This window comes from Pecten maximus, chromosome 11 (assembly GCF_902652985.1).
Source record: "Pecten maximus chromosome 11, xPecMax1.1, whole genome shotgun sequence".
In the NCBI taxonomy this organism is placed as follows: domain Eukaryota; kingdom Metazoa; phylum Mollusca; class Bivalvia; order Pectinida; family Pectinidae; genus Pecten; species Pecten maximus.
The window spans coordinates 29693759-29716033 of record NC_047025.1 but is presented as its reverse complement, the minus strand read 5'-3'; the positions used below and the strand labels follow the sequence as shown (position 1 = coordinate 29716033).

Below are 22275 nucleotides of genomic sequence, written 5' to 3'. Positions count from 1 at the left end.
ATTGAAGGGAATCAAACTATTTGGTCAAACATGTACTGAGGAAAATCAAGTTGTTTTGCGACCATTATATATCTATTGCAGACAGAAGACAAAACAACATCACCCAATGTTACAGTTCAGTGTTGATGTTTTGAGCTATACCAGGCCGTATAAACAGTGGTATCAGATGATAGGGTAGCTCAGGACTTAATGTCTATGGTATAATGTCAGTATACATCGATCTACAATGACCTGCGACAGAAAGTACACCAAATGAAATGTGCATGTGACAGTGCCTCAAAAGCATGTCAGCATCACTCCTGTGTAGCTGTGTTGTCACCACGGATGCAGCACACAGCCATTTGTATCTAGATTTGTGTAAATCAAGAACAACACTTAATTTTACATTGCTTTATCCAGCGAATTATTTCTTCACCACTGACAGCCATCACACTACAGATCAGTGCCTAAGAAATCAATAGTTCTATTGTTAAAGTAGCCGAGACACACTTCAATTGTTCACCCAACAGCTGATTTCTAGCTAGGGCAGTAAAGATGCAAAATACAGAATTCAATCATTCTCTGTTTTTACAAGAATATTGAAAGCTTTTTCTTCTTTCAGTTGTGATTTTCTTTAGTATTAGAATGAGTTTTGAACAGTTCAAGTAGCATTTGTTTGTGTACTATAGAACTTATAGAATATAAAAAAATGTTCAAGCCTCAACTTTCTGACAAGCTTATCAGCTTAATTCATACTAAACTTTAGACTGATTGACTTTTCCCAGATATGTCTTCCTGACAAAATCCCACTCAATAAGCCAATTTCACTGGTACAATTTGTATGCCTTATAAGCAACTATTTGTGTGTATTTTGATAACTTTAGATATATATGGTAGATGTGGTATTGTCCTCCAGTTGACCTCTATGTGTTCTATCTTACAATTCATGGTCTGATCCACAATGGCAATATTTATTCACACTGCCCATTAAGACAATGCGTATACTGTATATATTGTTTTTTTTAACACAGATTTAATCAAAAACCATAAAATTACTTGTCCTAACAAGTTCAGAGGTCAACGATCATTGACCAGGGATAAACACCACACACCTTTACCTGGCCTATTGTCCAGATAAATACACATGGTGACCCTGTAGAGAAACTATTACGTTCAGACTATTGTTAAACTTCTGTAAGCTATACAATAACCAACACAACAATCTTGAGTGTTCTTAGCCAAATTCAACATTAATTCTGATGTACAAACATCCTCAGTTAGCCATATCCAATTAACTTAGACAATTTTATAAGGATAGGATGTTGATCATGTAACAAGAAGATATTTATACAATCCTGATATCTACCTATATACATTGTCTAAAAGTCTTATTGGTATCTGTAAACTAATGTATGTTAACAGGTTAAATTTGTTATTATATAAATTACTTTTTTCACAATAATTCCATTATTGAGCTTGTATACCTTACATGTACCTATATAAACTACAAAAATACTATCCCTATAGGTACTGATAACACAAGTACATTTTTTCAAGAAGTCAAAAATATTGCCATGATCGAATCTGTTCTTCTCCTTCAGTAGTTTATAATGTAATCCATCACTGTTATGCTGCCAGGGAATGCCATAGCTGAAAGTACATTTGGTACAACCAGCCAATCAGTTTGTAATTTATCAACAATGTTATGCCCGAGTGCCTGTCGCCCTTATATTTCTGTTTCAAAATGTCAAAATAACAAATTTATAGGCACCTTGTTAGGGAAAAAAAGACCAAATGCTGAACCAACTTCACCACGCTACAAAAATAACTCCATATATACAGGAAAAACAATCATATGGCTGTACGGCAGTGTAAACTATTACCTCAAAGGTCAGAATAGCAACATTACACAGGATCTCTGTACCAGCAGTGCCCAATCACACAGAAATCCTGCATTCAAATGACAAAATACTTTAAACTGAAAATGCTTGGAAGCTTTTTTAGGTATTTTCAATTTTGATAAAATAACATACCATTAGAGGTGTAATATATCCAAGCAGCAACGTTTGACATTTGATTTAACAAAATGTGAACATAATAAATGTTTTCATGTTTAACGAGGTATTTTTTATCTGAATTGTACCATCTAATCCCCTGTTCCTCCAGAGACTGCACAAAATAGGAACTTGTACAAGTCTATGTAAAATGCGCCAAATGAAAACAATAGGAGAAAATGTGTGTCAAGATGACTCACATATATATATGTGTTGGAGATCCCACGATGACAAAGCAGGGAGGGCCCATCAGCTGTGAGGTGAGTAATGAATGGAGGGTTAGAGAAAAAACAGACACATCTGCAAGACATGCTGCCACAAATCTCTGTATCACTTCATCCTCGGCCCAAAATACACCATTCCCCTCCTCTACCTCAAATAAAGGCAGCGCACACCACCAACCTCACCTCCAACCTCAAATAAAGGCAGACACCATGTCCTCAGCCAAACACCAACCTCACCTCCAACCTCAAATAAAGGCAGACACCATGTCCTCAGTCAAACACCAACCTCACCTCCAACCTTAAATAAAGGCAGACACCATGTCCTCAGTCAAACACCAACCTCAAATAATGGCAGACACCATGTCCTCAGCCAAACACCAACCTCACCTCCAACCTCAAATAAACACCAACCTCACCTCCAACCTCAAATAAAGGCAGACACCATGTCCTCAGTCAAACACCAACCTCAAATAATGGCAGACACCATGTCCTCAGCCAAACACCAACCTCACCTCCAACCTCAAATAATGGCAGACACCATGTTCTCATGCAGCCAAACACCAACCTCACCTCCAACCTCAAATAAAGGCAGACACCATGTCCTCAGCCAAACACCAACCTCACCTCCAACCTCAAATAATGGCAGACACCATGTTCTCATGCAGCTAAACACCAACCTCACCTCCAACCTCAAATAATGGCAGACACCATGTCCTCAGCCAAACACCAACCTCACCTCCAACCTCAAATAAAGGCAGACACCATGTCCTCAGCCAAACACCAACCTCACCTCCAACCTCAAATAATGGCAGACACCATGTTCTCATGCAGCTAAACACCAACCTCACCTCCAACCTCAAATAATGGCAGACACCATGTCCTCAGCCAAACACCAACCTCACCTCCAACCTCAAATAAAGGCAGACACCATGTCCTCAGCCAAACACCAACCTCACCTCCAACCTCAAATAAAGACAGAATCCATGTCCTCAGCCAAACACCAACCTCACCTCCAACCTCAAATAATGGCAGACACCATGTCCTCAGCCAAACACCAACCTCATGTCTAACCTCAAATAATGGCAGACACCATGTCCTTGCAGCCAAACACCAACCTCACCTCTAACCTCAACTAAAGACAGAGTACTCCTATCTCCCCCTCATTAGTCACTCAGACTATCCGCAGACAAAATACCAAACAAATATTGATTAACTACCGTCTGGATGTTCAGTCCAACTTATTTGATACATCAATTGCATCCTTTAGGATCGCTGAGTTAAGATTGTCAGAATGCAGCATGGAAAGAGCATTGCTGTGATAGATGTGTGGGTGGTGGTTTATACAGATAAACTTAGTGAAGTGTTACATACATAAACACCACCAATTACGATTTATAATGTATACTTACAACATGCATTTATATAAGAGCAGCTCCATTTTTTTTTTTTTTTTTTTGTTAATTAAATGTTTGTAATCTGTGTGCATCAGTGAGATTTACAGTAAACACGGATGTAGAACATGAGAGGAATCGTCCCAGTGTCTAGTCAATCTTAAAGTGTAATACGACCAGTTCTGTGGGTTTGGCATCAAACAGAATCATAAGAACAAATCAGAGTGTGTTTGTAACAGTAAATATTTATTTCAGATCTAACTACTTATCATACAAGTTAGATTTATTGGCAGCATTTTGTAGAATGAACCTAAAGAAAGCAGAAAACAGCCTTAATATATTGGGTCCAAAAACTAGAAGGCAAAAATGTCGCAAATTTGAAATGAAACTTTCAGAAATCTATAAAACAACATGTCCCAATGAAAACTTAAGATACATGCACTTAAAAATAGAAATACCAAGGAAACGTTACAGGAAACAAGAAACCAAGAGAAATCAGGAATGGCGAAATAAATCCCTCCAGTAAACTAAAAACTACAAGATATTGCTAAACAAATCCTTCTAGTAAACTAAAAACCACAAGATATGGCTCAATAAATCCCTCTAGGAAACGAGAAACCACAAGATATGGCTCAAGAAATCCCTCTAGGAAACAAGAAACCACAAGATATGGCTCAATAAATCCCTCAAGGAAACTAAAAACCACAAGATATGGCTCAATAAATCCCTCTAGGAAACTAAAAACCAGGAGATTCCTCTAGGAAACCAGTAACCACAAGATGGCCAAATGAATCCTTCTAGGAAACCAGTAACCACATAATACATGTAGCCAAATGAATCCCTCTAGGACACTAGAAATCATGAGGACTGTAATGTGGCCCTATGAATCCCTTCAGGAAAGTAGCCGTCTCCATGATACAGGAATTTCTCCTGTTACTGAATACTGGAGACGCCTTCGGATTGTGACTATCCACGATTCTGATACAATAATCAGACTCCAGATTGCAGCATAGAAATAATCCCATAAGAACTCTCAAGGACACTAGAAAGTGAAGATGTCCAAATGACACACACAATACTACACCATATGATGAAGATTGAATAGTGATCGATCTGTCAGAGTCCTAAAGATTTGACAGGATAAATGTTAGAGATGGATGTCACAATTGATACTTATATATCTGGCCACATTAACTGAGCCAATCAGCCTGATTTATAAGAGAAGCCTGGAGGTGTGTTTACAGTCGGCACTGTTGATTTTTAATTTACAGGAATGTTAATTGACTCCCCCAGGCACTAAACATATGCTGCAATAGTGATCAAATCTAGCCACTTAAATTAATGACAAGAAGTCCATTTATTTAAAAGTAATTAGAATCATTTCTCAACTTGATGCAGTATAAATCGCAGGATATTCCAATATGGTGGCCTCCAGGGCCCATATGAGTGGCAGATCTCAACAGATTGAGTGTAACACTACCCTTATGAATTTGCAGCATGATCACAGCATAGATGCAGTATGAATGCAGCATGGAATTGCAGCATGAATGAAGCATGACTGCAGCATGGTGCCTAATTTACCTCACTATATATTCTTACTAGTTAAAGCATGATTGCAGCATGTTTCAATTATGCAAATTATGCTGGGATCATGCTGCATTTATGCTTTAAGGAAGCATGGCCGCAGCATGATCCCAGCATGGTCTGCAGCATGATCCCAGCATGGTCTGCAGCATGATGCCAGCATGGTCTGCAGCATGATGCCAGCATGGTCTGCAGCATGATGCCAGCATGGTCTGCAGCATGATGCCAGCATGGTTTGCAGCATGATGCCAGCATGGTCTGCAGCATGATCCCAGCATGGTCTGCAGCATGATCCCAGCATGTTTCAATTATGCAAATTATGCTGGGATCATGCTTCAATCATGCTTCATGGCAGCATGGTTTACAAAATCAATGAAAATCATGCAATAAAAACTTGAAGAATACTTTTGTATTACATTTTATTTGGTAATTAACATGGTATAAAACTTTTCATACAGGCTGTTTTTTCTAGTTCAAACATTTAAAACTTATCAATGAAATGAGAATGTGACAAAACAAATTTTAATTCTAATTTACCCATGGTACTTATTTTATTTGCCTCTTATATTCTTTTTCTCAAAACTTCCATCACATACACAACACAGCTATCTTTTTCTAGTACAATTTTCAAATACAACTAATATCAATTCATCCTAGCTAGAAGTGGTTTGTTTCAACAAAAATAGTCAACAAGATATACAAGTTCAATGTCAGTACATACTACAGTATGTATTTATAATTCTGTGTTTTTTTTCTAAAATAGTAGGAAAATAGTACAAAATAATATTTTCCAGCAGAGTTATAGTAGGATATGTATACATTTTGTCACCGACGCACAAGACTGATTTCAGACAGTATACGTAGTTTCCTCGAAGTAGCCCAGATGTACTGGAAACTGTTTTCATGTGTGTCCGTAAACTTAAAATAAACAAAAACAAGCAACAGTCAATGACTTCTTCTATCGAATTTAACCCTATTTCTAATAAACTGTGAAAAGGTTATCATAATTTTGGAATCAATTCTAAATACTGACTAAATGAAATGTTGATTGACAATTTGAACAATGGTGTGTTGTTTGATGTAGCACGTACTGTAGTGATATATCTCTGTCACTGTCCCCGGGGATTTCAATACAACCAAGCTTGAGACGACTATATTATATTTTTTGCTAGTACAACAAATAACTAACAAGGATTTTTAGATTATATACATAATTTTTTTGGGTATATATATTAATGTTTACACTTTTGTTATGAAAGGAAATGTTGTATACCTCGACAGATAACATATCTCGAATAATCTTAATTAATGTGAAACATAAACTTCTTCATTTCTCTTCATTCCTTTCTGCTTTGTGTTAAGTCAATGCCATCAATTTGGACCACAATTAATGCATGCGGTGTTCCTCATTCCAGAATGTACTGCATGAAGACTCAGTCTCTGTTGGAAGAAAGAAAGACTTTTAGAATATTCTTTTATTTCAAAATTAGAATAATTGTCAAGTTTTTGAAGATAATGTATGTATTTAACTTATGTACTTTTCATGATCACTTTGCTATCATTTTCATTATGTTTGCTTTGGAAGCCTTTTTATCAAGAAAATTTAAGCCAGCCACACAAAGCTACAAAATAAAACTTGCCAGGATGACTTAATTATTAATTAAATCAAGCTACTCCCGAATTCTCCATCAGTTCATATCAATGTGAAACTGCAATATACTATACATAAAACAATGTTACTTACTTATAATTCATCTTAATTCACCTATTTCATTTAATCGTTTCAATTTGATGCAATAATCTGCAAACATCGATCCTCAAAAGAATGTGGAGGTAAAGATCTTTCACGAAAGGTTTCATTATCCAAAACACAAATTTTCCTCACCATTGTTTGTGAATACGTATGTACGTCATAATCATACCAAGGGTTGTGTGAGTGGGGGGAAAATGCAATTTAAGTCGGGCCGAAGATCGTTAATAATAAATAAATAAAATTGAAAACTTACGATTGTAACACATGGATCGGTACTGCGTTTCCTTCGGCCGTGTAATCTGTGATAAATTAATCATCAAAACCCTGAAATAATAAATTATTAGGTATTATTGATATGAATAGATCTATATCAAATTCATCGTCGTATAATGTGAAACGATGTCAGAACGTGAAGAAGATTATATAATTAAAACTTACCCTGTCTCGTAACGATGTTTGTCGGTAAAAATATGCATCGGTCGTCAAAAACAACGAGAAAGCTGATATTCATTCGTCGGTAACTTGAAGTAAGTCGATCTTCTTCAGTAAGACTGGAAACAAACTTCGTTTTTAGGCTATCGTCGTGTTTGTTTATACTTTTCTTCTGGAAATAAACATCCGGTGAATTCAAACATGGCTATCAGACTTCCCGCTAAACTCGTGTGTGTTGCATCATGGGATAAATATTTTACTGCCAGAGATTAACACGATTCATTTTTACTTGTGCGTGTTTTTTATTCTAAATCATAAACTTCTATTGTGTCATACTTTTAAGATAAATATTACAGTATTTAATACTTGCATCGTGCACATTTAGATCGCACGAGCTCGAGGAGCACTCTCGTCACATCTCGGGAGCAAGGTAAACAAACGAGGTCATAGGTGAACCGAACGATAAACATGTAATCTGACCAGAGGTTTTGGCCTCGTCTGTCATACGCCTATTGTTTAATATGGATGTATTTTCAGACGAGGAACCGACCAATGCACGTTTTCTTTTTATGTTCACGATTTCAAATAATTCAGATTAAAGTACGGGAATATCGTCTGTTGTTAGTAAACTCATGTCGAGGTCGAGATCATCACAGCGCTTAACTTCAATATACGTTTTACAAGGAAGCGTCCGAGTGACAACATAAGTTCGACACATGTTTATTGGAGTTTATAGCGATGAATGTTGTGTCAAACACGACGTGATTTCGTATGCTATTATCAGATGTAATCTTAACACCGCATATATCCAGAAAGTATGCGATACAAAGACAAAGAGCAGGTGATTTTAATCTTATTTGATTGAATTAAAAGCGATATTCCAAGCACATGTGTAACTGTTGGTAGAGTGACCCCGATTTGGTTTTGGCGAACATGTTACATGTGTGGCTACCTGGTAGTAAGCTGGTGCATGGTAAATGGCAACGTCTTGGTTTATGTCAGTGTTTGGATAAAGTGACTGATTCTATCTCCGATAAAAAGTGTATAATCGAAGCAAAAGTCAATATACTGGTTCTTCAAAAAACGATCTAAACTCTGAAAATTTGAATGAAATTTTTATAGGGATGAGTTTTAAGTCGTCACACGAATGTACTAACTTGCAACATTCATCAATGTTTAAGTTAATTCCTTCTGAGATAGAACTACAAGTGAAAGCTGACAAAATATCACATTTAAAAGCTGTGAACCGTTATACTAACAAAGAACATACTTATAAACGAAATACTTAATTTAAATAATTGTTATTGAATTTTAAATAAATATGTGTGGTACTGATCAAGTATAAAAAGGAAATGCTGCAACACAAACATGTTATTAAAAATTATTTTGTTATCACCATTGATACCTGGAAATTTTCTATATTTTATTTAAAATTAAAAAAAAAGATACTAAAATATCTAATACCAACTTTTGTTAATTTTCTGTATCTTATTTTATTAATTAATAATTGTTTAGGTTAATCTTGGTACCTGGGAAATTTGGTCCTAGATTTTGGATCCTCGCTTGGACCTACATTTCACCCACAGAAATTTTGTGATGTCCGAACAAAGGAATGCCCTTTTAAGCTAATGCAGAATGGCCAAGCATATACACATTTCAACTTAAACAATTCATGTTAATACATGAAAGAATGGTGCAGTTCATTAAATTAACTAAGTTAATACAGCATAATTGCAGCATGGTACAGTTTGTATCTAAAATGGCAAAGTTAATACAGCATGGTTGCAGCATGGTACAGATCCTATCTAAAATGCCAAAGTTATTGCAGCATGGTTGCAGCATGATGCATTTCATATGATAAATTTACTAAGTCCACACAGCATGATTGCAGCATGATATGATTTGATATCCAAACTGGCAAAGTTATTGCAGCATGGTTGCAGCATGAAACAGTGCATATGATAAATTAACTAAGTCGACAAAGCATGATTGCAGCATGATAGAGTTCAGATATTCAATTACCTCAATTTTTAAAGCATGGTTGCAGTACATGCTGTACAGAAGCATGGTACCATGCTGCTATGCAGCACATGCTGCAATCATGCTGTGAAACTAGCAGCATGATGCCAGCATAAAAGCAGCATGATTGCAGCATATGCTGCATTGCAGTCCATGCTGCAAATTGATAAGGGTACTAAGAGAAGGGCTTTATCAATACATGTACCAAATTTCTGCTGCCATGGAAACAGCTCTCATATAGAATATGACAATGCCATTTTCATGTCAGAATATTGTTCTTTGCAGTGCCATATACTCCATTAGAACATTATTATTTTTCATATCTTATGATCTTTTATCAAGCAATATCCTTTTTATAATTAGGTTCAATTGCATCCTAACACATACATATGTGATAGTTAAATGTAATTTCCTGTCTTTTTCTATTAATTTATTTTTCTATAAATAACATGTTTCTTTCATGCAATACAGGTCTCCTAGCTACACTCTCTGATACTATCAAGATCATCAATTTTCTTATGCGACATATATTTTTCAGAACATAGAGATTTTAACAAAATGCTGTATGTAAGTATTTCGTATGGTTAACTTAAGATTATAAATATGAACATTTTATATAATAATCATGCTTAAAGAAACAATACTATATTTAAAGTTCAGACTTCATGAGCAGACAACACATGAAACAAATACTAATTTCCCCACCATTACCTTGGGTTACAGTGGAACGAACCAGACCCAACATTGATCTAACTTTCTTATTTACAAAACATAAAACTGCACAATAAAAATCCCTTCAAACAAATTCCACTAGTGCAAAACAAAGACCAATTCAAACCGAAAATGGCCACCAAAGGATAACTCATTATGCGTTATTCAATGAAAGTTTAATTGTTTTTGCTGTTTTCAATTATTAATCCATCAATGGTAAAATTTTGGAGCGGAGTCAGGGAATCAAAGAGGTGGTAAGCTGTGAGCACCTCACCATGACAGCTGATCTGACAGTCTACAGTCATGGCTGATTAACTCACCATAGAGACACTCGTAAAATTTCACTATTCATAATCGGCAGCATTCTCTTTATGGCAAGTGCAATGTACCTATAGACATTTACTTTTAATATTTGACAATTTCTATCATAAATCTTTATATATAAATATCTACTAAATTTGTATATCTGCTACGTTTGTGTAATTGTTACAAGTTCTATGTATGTGATCGTTTGTAATTTACTTGTGTCTTGATAAAGGGGCAGATTGCCTCGAAAATTCAACAATTTACTTGTCTCTAATGTCATTATTACCACTTGACAAATTTAAAATATATATCAATGCTCAGAGGGACAAGGGAGACACCACAGAAACTACGAAATCACTGACCAACACTGTCAATTCAGCTACAACTTGATTTTGTAGTGTAGATCAATAATCTCCAAACAGTCTGATAAAAACTGTATCTTCTCTATATTAAGACTCTTAAGTTCACTGATGATAATTGCTTTATCACAAGATGTGTTCTCCAAATTGTCATATCTATCACACCTTTTTTGTAATAAGTTCAGGGAGCCAACATATACACTTCAAACTGAAAGTGGGGAATGACTTATTTCAGACCAAGGCCATACCATAGCATTTGTAAGATTGTTTACAAGTGGCTATAGGCTTATCACCGGTCGACAGGCTTATTGTCAGTGGGAAACTGCAATATACATATGTGGACTTATCACCAGGTGGGCTTATTGTCAGTGGGGAACTGCAATATACATATGTGGACTTAACACCAAGTGATCTTATTGTCAGTGGGGAACTGCAATATACATATGTGGACTAATCACCAGGTGGGCTTATTGTCAGTGCTGGACTGAAATATACATATGTGGACTTATCACCAGGTGGGCTTATTGTCACATACAGCTAAGCTAAAGTAGACATGGGTAGGTTATTACCAGGCAGGCTTATTGTCAGAGCTAAAATAGCAATAGACATCTACAGACTTATTACCAGGCAGGCTTATATTGCCAGATCTGAAATAGCAATAGACTTGGACAGACTGAATTTTTACCAGACATTGCGATTGCCACAGCTGAACTACCATAGACCTGGGTGGGCTTATCAACAGACAGACTTATTGGCAGATAAATATGGGTAATAATTAAAATGTGAACCAACCAACTTCAATAACATAGACTGGGATTTGATTTCAAGTACAAAAAACAACACGCAAAATTGCATGACAGAAGCTATATGTTTCTATTTTTAACTGGGTCAATAAAATATGTATATTCAACACTGCACACTTCACTCATGGAAATCTCCATTACATTGTTCTATATTTAATGAAATCTTCTGGTTGATGACCCAGTTGTACAAGTCCATGAATTTCCTCAAAAAAATCAATACATACAACATGGTATGGTAAGCTGGAGGTGACAGTGTTAATCACAGCCAGCTATACACTCCAGAAAAATATCTGTTGCTTTGTCTGACTATTTCACTTTTCTGACTATTTGACGTAAAAAAAAAGTGAAATGATATCCCTATATGTCTCCTCATTCCCAATGCTTCTCTCATTGGCAAATACAAAGAAATATGCTCTTAAGAGACACTGAGGTGACCTATACTTTATTTTGATATAACTTTATAAATATCCTGTTTTACATATTAACAGTCATTGAGGCAGTTTGGACAGAAGAGTAGTAATCTCTACATCACTATCGGCTGCTGTTCACCCTGGAGTGACATTATCAGCATCCTCATCCCACATCCATCCACGTCTGTACAGGCCTAACACAATGGTTTATAGTAATGGCCGTGATACCTATTGTTGTGTTATCATAGTATTCCGTAGCTACCACAAGGAGCTCCCTTATAGTATTTTGTAGCTACCACAAGGAGCTCCCTTATAGTATTTCGTAGCTACAACAAGGAGCTCCCTTATAGTATTTCGTAGCTACAACAAGGAGCTCCCTTATAGTACTTCATAGCTACCACAAGGAGCTCCCTTATAGTATTTCGTAGCTACCACAAGGAGCTCCCTTATAGTATTTCGTAGCTACAACAAGGATCTCCCTTATAGTATTTTGTAGCTACAACAAGGAGCTCCCTTACAGTATTTCGTAGCTACAACAAGGATCTCCCTTATAGTATTTCGTAGCTACAACAAGGAGCTCCCTTATAGTATTTCGTAGCTACCACAAGGAGCTCCCTTATAGTACTTCGTAGCTACCACAAGGAGCTCCCTTATAGTACTTCGTAGCTACCACAAGGATCTCCCTTATAGTATTTCGTAGCTACAACAAGGATCTCCCTTATAGTATTTTGTAGCTACAACAAGGAGCTCCCTTACAGTATTTCGTAGCTACAACAAGGATCTCCCTTATAGTACTTCGTAGCTACAACAAGGATCTCCCTTATAGTATTTCGTAGCTACCACAAGGAGCTCCCTTATAGTATTTCGTAGCTACAACAAGGAGCTCCCTTATAGTATTTCGTAGCTACCACAAGGAGCTCCCTTATAGTATTTCGTAGCTACAACAAGGAGCTCCCTTATAGTATTTCGTAGTTACAACAAGGAGCTCCCTTATAGTATTTCGTAGCTACCACAAGGAGCTCCCTTATAGTACTTCGTAGCTACCACAAGGATCTCCCTTATAGTACTTCGTAGCTACCACAAGGATCTCCCTTATAGTATTTCGTAGCTACAACAAGGATCTCCCTTATAGTATTTCGTAGCTACAACAAGGATCTCCCTTATAGTATTTCGTAGCTACCACAAGGATCTCCCAAGATGTTTGTAAAAATATGAAATCGATTACTTCAAGGTATCAGAATACTTTTCCAGATTTTTGAGTCTTGTAACCTTGTCTAAAAAAAACTAGCACAGGGCTACATCAGTGAAGGCTATCCCCAAAAGCTTGCACTCTGTAGAACTCTGTGGTTGGTTTACCATAATTGCCATGTTCATTTATCAAAGACAAACATTTCTTATGATTTTAAAATCTTGTTTCTGGTAATAATTAAAAGTTTTCTTAACTAATTTTTATCAAACCCTTGATGATTAGAACAATCCTAATGGTTTCAATAATTCCAGGTGTAACTAAGTTACTAAGGGGTTTCTTTGGTGAGGTGCCCTATTGACATACCTGGTAAGATAGCAATGCCAGATTTGAGTAGGTCATAGTTGACGTCCAGTATGGTCTGGGGAATATCTAATGACCGGTGTTGACAAAATCCTGGACTACGCGGACTGCTGGTTCCATCGCTGGTTCCATCACTTGTACCACCGCCCCGCATCCCAGATCCTGGGGGAACCGCATGTGGCACTCCACCTACAGCAAGATAATTGTTCACAAATTGATTCTGGCTGGAACTCACCAAAGGCTTATTACTGTACAAAATAAAGGAACTAGATTTTTCATGAATTTGAATGTTGACAGCAAAAAAATTTAAAAATCAAGATCAGATAACAATCAAACGCTCATGTCAAATTAATTATCCTCAAATCAAGTTGGCCACACCTGTACTTGACATATAATGGCACTCTATGACAATTTCATTTCACTTCTTTTTTTCTTGCAAATTTTTACATTTCATGTTTTTATGTTAAGTTGACTGTTGAAATAAATTAAAATGGAGACTGACAGTATGAACGAAAGGTACTAAGCAAACAAAAAGATATGTGTGACAACCAAGAAGATATGTGTGACAACCAAGAAAATATGAGTAAGAACCAAGAAGAATTACATGTGACAACCAAGGAGATATGTGTGACAACCAAGAAGATTCTAAAATCATATTTATCATGAAACTTTTCGGGATTTCCTCTCTGGCCATGAATTAATTTGATCTACTGAAGATATTACGCTGGGCTGATTCCAATATGGTTTAACCTTGGCTTAAAAAGACATTAAGGGATATATAACTAACTGAGAGTTTTATACCATGTAAAGTGAAGCTCAGGTGTTCCAGTATCTTGTGAAGGTAAGTCTGTGATCCCTGAACAACGACCTTTTGTTACCAGTTTATCTCTCTACAAATCTGTCACAATATTCCAGAGTTTTACATTAAACAAGACTAACAAAACATGTCCTAGTTTTTTTTTCAGTTAAATGATGTGACTTCTCCTTGTTAGACAATAAAGACTCTAAAGTTCATGTCTGTATAATGTTATAGATCCCATCATCAATGTATACACAAAACAGATTAATCGGAGTATCTTATGAATGGAACAAGTTGTCAAAGACAGTATAAAAACTGATACTGGGTAAAACTGATATATACCCCTCAGGGATAGTGTACTCAAAAACCAAGGAAATATAGCATACTCATTAACCGGACTGTAGGTTCTTTTGGCATTGGCCCGATATTGTTTTGTCAGAAACAGAATGTCAGTGAGGGTAAAAGGGCTTATATTGCGAGGGTCAAGTCGTGCAAGGAGGGCTATCATGGAAACTTATATACATATATATAAGGGGCCAAGATGTGCAAGAAGGGCTATTATTGAGAATTAAGGGGCTAAGGTGAACAAGGAGGGCTATCATTGAGAATTAAGGGGCCAATGTGTGAAAGGAGGGCTATCATTGAGAATTAAGGGGCCAAGATGTGCAAGGAGGGCTATCATTGAGAATTAAGGGGCCAAGGTAAACAAGGAGGGCTATCATTGAGAATTAAGGGGCCAATGTGTGAAAGGAGGGCTATCATTGAGAATTAAGGGGCCAAGGTGTGCAAGGAGTACTAGTGCTATCATTGAGAATTAAGGGGCCAAGGTGAACAAGGAGTGCTATCATTGAGAATTAAGGGGCTAAGGTGAACAAGGAGTGCTATCATTGAGAATTAAGGGGCCAATGTGTGAAAGGAGGGCTATCATTGAGAATTAAGGGGCCAAGGTGTGAAAGGAGGGCTATCATTGAGAATTAAGGGGCCAAGGTAAACAAGGAGGGCTATCATTGAGAATTAAGGGGCCAAGGTGTGAAAGGAGGGCTATCATTGAGAATTAAGGGGCCAAGGTAAACAAGGAGGGCTATCATTGAGAATTAAGGGGCCAAGGTGAACAAGGAGGGCTATCATTGAGAATTAAGGGGCCAAGGTGTGCATCGAGCTATCTCAAAGATTTAAGGGGCTATTAAAGGTGTACATGGATGGCCATTGAAATATCTAAGTGTACAAGAAGGTGTATCAATAAATATAAGGGGCCAAAGAGCTCAATGTCAAACGTAGAGTATCTCAAGCAGAATAAAACTTGTATGTATGGGGTAGGAGTTTATATATGTCACAGATTTAGATGAAGAGCTTATATTGTCAATCAATAAAGAACAGCATGTTACATGCAGGTATCCTGGTCAATTATATACTAATATTAGAAATCGCGCAATTCTTTTCAAAACAAACATACTGGCATGTGACATACCATGCATTAACGATGATACTTCATAAGTGTCTCCTATATACCTATGTCCCACAAGCTGTCCCCTAACTACAGTGTACATCCTAACCCTCTGTCCCCTACCTATGCCCCCACCCACCGTCCCCTACCTACACCCCACCCACTGTCCCCTACCTACACCCCCCCCCCCCCAATTGTCCCTTACCTACACCCCACCCACTGTCCCCTACCTACAGCCCCCCCCCCCCCCCAATTGTCCCTTACCTACAACCCCACCCCCGTCCCCTACCTACATCCCCCAACTGCCCCCAACCTATGCCCCCTACATAGCTACAATACACACCCCTACACCCCCCACTGTCCCCTACCTACACCCCCACTGTCCCCTACCTACACCCCCCCCCCCCACTGTCCCCTACCTACACCCCCCCCCCCCCACTGTCCCCTACCTACACCCCCCCCCCCCCCCCACTGTCCCCTACCTACACACACCCCACTGTCCCCTACCTACACACCCCCCACTGTCCCCTACCTACACACACCCCACTGTCCCCTACCTACTGTAGTGTAACATGCTGTATGCGTGTAACACACTTACATTTTCCCCATATGATATGTGTACATGCCATAGTTAAAATATATTTGAGTAAGGATTAGCTAAGTAAAGATATCAGGGATTTCAGCTTAAGACTTGGAGACATGTAATGTTATAATACATTTATCCGGCCTCACAGAAAAACCTGTAGAGGGCAGATAGTGATCTTAACCCCCTCTATACCTGTTATGTAATTGATATTTAATTGATTACAGCACCCAGAAGTATAGAGAGCCAGTTGTCACATGCACAATTGGCAGATACAACAATAAGCCTTGGGCCTTCCCCTCTGGTCAAGATTCTCCTAATCAATATCAATCACCTGTCACCAGTCGGCATGCAGGTCCTCATTGTTATACAAATATTTTCATATAATAAAACGGGACATTTCTATCGTCTGACAAAGAGATATCTTACTGAAAATAAATCTAACTTTAAATAATATTTTGTGACATAGATGAAAATTTTCCAGTAATATCAAATGGCTATAGAAAACAACTGTCATTATTTTTTTTAAGTCTAATTTCCAACTAGGAAACAAAAATAAGCATGATAAAATAATGTAATTTTAATTAATCAGAATTTAAGAACATTTACAGTACTAGGAACTGAATCATTATCAAAACTGTGGGACATCTACACCACATTAATGGGATCTTTCTATATTAACAGTAAAACAATGAGTACAATTCACAAGGGACCACACTGGTCAGGTGATGGTAGAAACATCAGCAGTTTCCATTTAAAACATCTGTCTGACAAGGCGAGCCTTTTGATAACATATCAAAACAGATCTTGACAGAGTTACTGCAGATAAGATTAACCATGCACATCCACGAACTCACCAAACACACACGCTTTACATGGTTTATGTAATATGTTTCTTTTATAACCATTGACACCCCCCCCCCCCCCCCCCCCCCCCCCCAACACCTACACACTTCCCCTCCCCACCTACACATCTAAATAACTATCTATCCCCACCCTACCTCAATTTTCTACTTAACCTTTCCCTTCTCCTTTTCTACTGATCCCTTCTCCTCCCCTTCTTATCCTGTCTGCCCCTCCACACCCCTTATATCTACACCAGTAACTTACTGGTCCTGTTTTACACATATCAGGCTATACACTTTGTATACACTTCCTAATTCTATCAAAGAATTCTCAAAAGGGAACAAGACAATTCCAAACTACAGTACAACAGAAGCATTTTATCACAAGGAAAGTTATTTGTAATCAATGTCACATAACATCACACATTGTTTTAAGAAAAGATAATGCAATGATATCCGAAGTTACAATAAGTTTCCTTGATATTAAACTGAGAAGATGAGATAAGATATTAAAAGCTGAAACAACCCTAATTCATACAGTAATTTGGGGTGAGGGTGGGTGGGGTGGGGGTGGGGTGGGGTGGGTGGTGTGAAGGGGTGTATTATCAGTACAAGTGAAAGGAAGATGACTTTAACATCTCTGACTGATAAATACTGATATTCACATGCATTCTTACCCAGATTTAGTGATGGGGGTCGTGTCTTAGTATTACCACACTTATCACCGGCACGAAGTACATCACAACTTTTACACCTTCCCCGGTCTAAGGATTTTAATTCCGAAGTACTCATTTCACATGCTGTAGATTTTAAATCCAAGTTATCAATTCCACGATCTGAGAATTTAATTTCTGATGCACCAATTTCACTTGCGGAGGTATGTATCGCACTAGTACTGAAAGATTTATATTTTCCAGTAACAATGGGAACACAAAACATTGGACATTCGGACAAACTTTCCGTAAATCCTTTTAATCCTTCAGAGAATGAGGTGACACTATTTCCATCACTGAGATCTTTTGGGGCCAGTTCCAGAGGGTGTGTAGGAGGTTCCATATAAATGTTATCCTCTGATTCCAGACTAGTGGTCAAGGAGCTCCCTTGAGAGGAGTTATCTCTCCTTAGCGTGGACACACAGTCGCAGAAAGAATCATCTGTGCTTTGCTTCCCTTCACTTTGGCTGTCAAGGTGTGGACCACCCGACTCCTTACTGGCCGTTTCGTCCAGTCCGAGGGAGTCAGCGGATGCGGAGGAGACGGACAAATCTGTGGAAGATGGGTCCGGAGTATAGTACTTGTCTAATGAGTATAGGTCATCATATTCGTCACAACATGCCTCTAGCTTACTGCTGTCTTCGTCTTCATCGCAGGAGTCCAAGTCTAAAGTGACCAGTCCAATTGAAGGACTGTTCAATGTGACCACACCAGTCGGACTGTCAATCAGAAATCTTGACTGATCAATCACAGGTGTACAATCTTCACTGGCAATAGGGGTCACAGAGTCTTCGTCCAGGTAGCATTCCTGGTCTGGGGCCAAAGGACTGTGGGCCCCTGCTCGAGATAGCTCCTTATAATTACATAATTTCACAGGAGAGTTTAGGCCAAGGGCACTTTCTGCCTCCTGGCCCTTGGTATCATTTTGAAGACTTATAGGGCTGGGTAACGCTCTAGGCCCTTCATGACAGTAAAACCTAGCTGGTGTTTTGTCCATTGGATTGGAAGGACTGTCAGCTGGTCTAAGTGGACCTAAGTCTCCATCACCATGGTCTCTATGGAGATTGGTGGCTGGACTTTCACTTCCCTCCATCATTGTACGATTTGTTTACCTGACATTGTGATGAGTGAAGTCTACATAAACACATGTGATTAATGACCTTGTGACTTCAGGCTGACCATCAGATGACCATTTACTGGACATCTTTATGTGGTCAATTTACAATGACTCTATCATCAACAGGAAGTGCCTGATTGTTGCCATACAAATTCTGTCTGGGTACTGGCCATAACCAAGTCACACACAACCAGGTAGCACACCCCATACAAATCTTAAAACTTGACCTGGGAAATAATCCAAAGATAAATTCATCGGAGAATTAACACTTGTGTTAATCACTGGGTCCATTTATCCTGTATTAGCCTCAGTAATAATCCTCTGTGAGTATGTACAGGCCTATATATGGATAAATTACATCACAGGTTTAGCCAGGCTGGCTGGAGTGTTTGCTCACAGTTCTCAAGGCTTTCAGTGTGTTGTTAGCTCCATGTCAATACCATGTGTGCTCACACCACTGTTTTGACATACACAGCAAATTACCAATGAACATCCTCTCCTACAGGAAGCCAATGGCTTTCATCCAGAATAAGAAAACATAGCACCAATATTCACAATCATTTCTTATGTCGGAAAAAAACCCTTAGTGCCAGTGTCCCTCTGAGTTGTTAATAATGTTGATACAACAAGCCGCCAATAGACAGAGTCATTCCTAATGTCCTTAGGAGAGCTATGAAAAATGTACCTACACTATTTAAATACCACACACCAGTCTGGTGATGGTCCAGCCATTCAGAGTCCTGGTCACATATTCACAGATCACGGTCAGGTTTCTATCGATTACAGAAGACATCTTTATCCCTAATATTAAATCCTCTCCCCGTGTCTCCGTTCCTCAATAGCAATAATAATATGATATTCAAATAAATTCTATTTATAGACCGTAGTATTTTCCAGTTGAATTGTATTGAAACTTTCCCATTGATCGACTGCTGCTGTTCACACAGATGATAGTAAGAATGGGTAAGGTACTCTGTAACGATTGTGTGGCGTGAATTTGTCCAACGTCCTTTATCCTTCGTCCTTTATCCTTCCGTATAAATCTGTAACAATTGTGTGATATAAGTCTGTTCAGTCCTAAATGATTTCCGAGCCTCTGGGACCTCTCTAGGACCAGGCCTGGGCCTTAACTATCATATATGAAGCACTTCCCTATAAAGCCATTAAATCTTTATCAGATTTTATGGTCAAGGATTCCTTCAAGGTTGAAATGAAACGGAAATTCTGCTTCCTTTGTGTAAAATGTTTCCAATGTTACAGTATATAGGGAGCCTTCCTTTTTTCACTTAAATACTGCAGTATTCCCCAATACTTGTGATCAATACATGCTCTGGTTGTGTTTCTCAGTCTAGATTTCCATGTAAGCAGCATACATCAAAGTAGTATGTGTCAGCGTGCTGCAGCAGTTCAAGTATTAATTAATGTTCTAACAAGTTATCCAGTCCAGTGATATATATATATATTACTCTGGATACATTCAGACTACTCCAGTTCTACCAAACTGCACAATAAAACTCTCAATACTCCAGTTTAATAATATGAACACTATGTCCACTCTAAATCTTACATCTTTGGACACTTCTACTCCAGTAGTTGGACAATCTGGACACTGTCAATTATAATGATTTAAAACTCTTGACAGACACTGTCCACTCCAGGTATATTAGGTCATTTGACACTGGGATCTTTCCTGTAGTTTGATAATCTGGACAATGTCTACTCCAGATCTTGATAACACTGTCTTTCCAGTATATTACAGTTCCAAGTTAGGTCCAGTGTAGGTGATGTCCCTCCGCTCCAGGTCCTGTACTTGCAGAATTGACCACTGTACTCTGCTATGTATCCCCAGCACTGGACAGACTCCAACACATGTACCACACATCTGGCTTACTGTCCACTGTAATCTCACTAATAAACAGTAAATGTGACCTTTCCTAGATCAAGTTGTGTCAGGGATCCAGTTCTAAATGTTCCTCCAAGGGGATCTGATCCCACACTCCCTAAACACCACCAGCTAGTGGACTGTCCAGTTGTGACCCTATTGGCTATATGCTCCCTAAGATATGACTAGCTGTACTGGGGGATTGGCTTACTATGCAGGGTCCCCAGCTGTCTGTAGCTGCATGTATACCATGTGTTGGGGAACAATACCCATCATCAAAAAGGGGATGTGTCAAAACCAAATCGTTATTCTGACATTTGATGTTGCTGACATCCCTTACAAAACCAATGCATGCAGTATGCCTCTTACATAAATTAGCTTAGAAAAGAACATTTCCCAGTGAACTGAACCACTAGTGCACATCATGTATTGATCTGTTCCGTCACCTGGTACTTAGGGTAGCTATCAGACTGATGTTAAATAATAGGTGGAATTTCTCACCCTGCCCCGATCCTCAGGGGTGTCTAGATAGGGTATTTAGATACTAGTGTGTCCAGATAGGGTATCCAGACACTAGATTTCTAGATACAAGGGTCTCCAAATACCTGGGGTATCTAGATACTAGGTGTCCAGACTAGGCAGTCAAAATGTTATGTTATACAGATACTAGGGTGTCTAGATATTAGGGTGTCAAGATACCAGGGATTCCAGATACTAGATGGTCCAGATACTAGACTGTCCAGATACTGGGCTGTCCAGATACTAGACTGTCCAGATACTAGACTGTCCAGATACTGGGCTGTCCAGATACTAGACTGTCCAGATACCAGGGTTTCCAGATACTAGACTGTCCAGATACTGGGCTGTCCAGATACTGGGCTGTCCAGATACCAGGGTTTCCATATACTAGACTGTCAAAATACTAGACTGTCCAGATACTGGGCTGTCCAGATACCAGGGTTTCCAGATACTAGAGTTTCCAGACAATGAAATGTAGATACATGGGTGTCCATATAGAAGGTATCAAGATGCTAGTCAACCATATACTAGGATGTCCAGATAAAAGGTGTCCAGAGGCAAATTTTCCAGATACTTGGGTATCCAGATTGTAGGTGTTCAGATGCTAGTTGTCCAGATACTAGGGTGTCCAGATACTTAAGTGTCCAGATATTAGGGTAACCAGATAGTAGGTATCTAGATGTGAATTGTACCAGGGTGTCCATGGTTTTCCTTCCATGTGACACTATAAAGCTGACATAGATCTAACATTTTGGGCACAGTCCTTACATGACCTGAGGGAGAACTAACCAAACCTGTC

General features: G+C 38.4%; 1 protein-coding gene and 1 long non-coding RNA gene across 7 annotated transcripts in view; both read right to left on the bottom strand.

Annotated features, from left to right (window-relative positions):
• LOC117337627 (puratrophin-1-like) overlaps nucleotides 1–22275 on the bottom strand; it is a 131444-nt gene that overhangs the window by 56092 nt on the left and 53077 nt on the right. For 5 of the 6 annotated variants that reach the window (XR_004534877.1, XR_004534878.1, XR_004534879.1 and 2 more), the window contains exons 1-2: nucleotides 17923–20790; nucleotides 13578–13763 (exon numbers count right to left, since the gene is read on the bottom strand). Coding sequence is in view for 2 of the 6 variants with exons in the window: in XM_033898702.1 (XP_033754593.1) it covers nucleotides 13578–13763; nucleotides 17923–19054 (1318 nt within the window). In the remaining 4 variants the exon portion in view is untranslated. Of the gene's footprint in view, nucleotides 1–13577; nucleotides 13764–17922; nucleotides 20791–22275 lie in introns of those variants that run through there. The other variant, XM_033898703.1, reaches the window with a different exon arrangement.
• Nucleotides 5979–8157, bottom strand: LOC117337630. Its single transcript, XR_004534881.1, has 4 exons — nucleotides 7424–8157; nucleotides 7239–7309; nucleotides 6506–6672; nucleotides 5979–6150 (listed from the first exon to the last, which is right to left on the bottom strand). It is a non-coding gene; the product is annotated as an uncharacterized LOC117337630 (long non-coding RNA).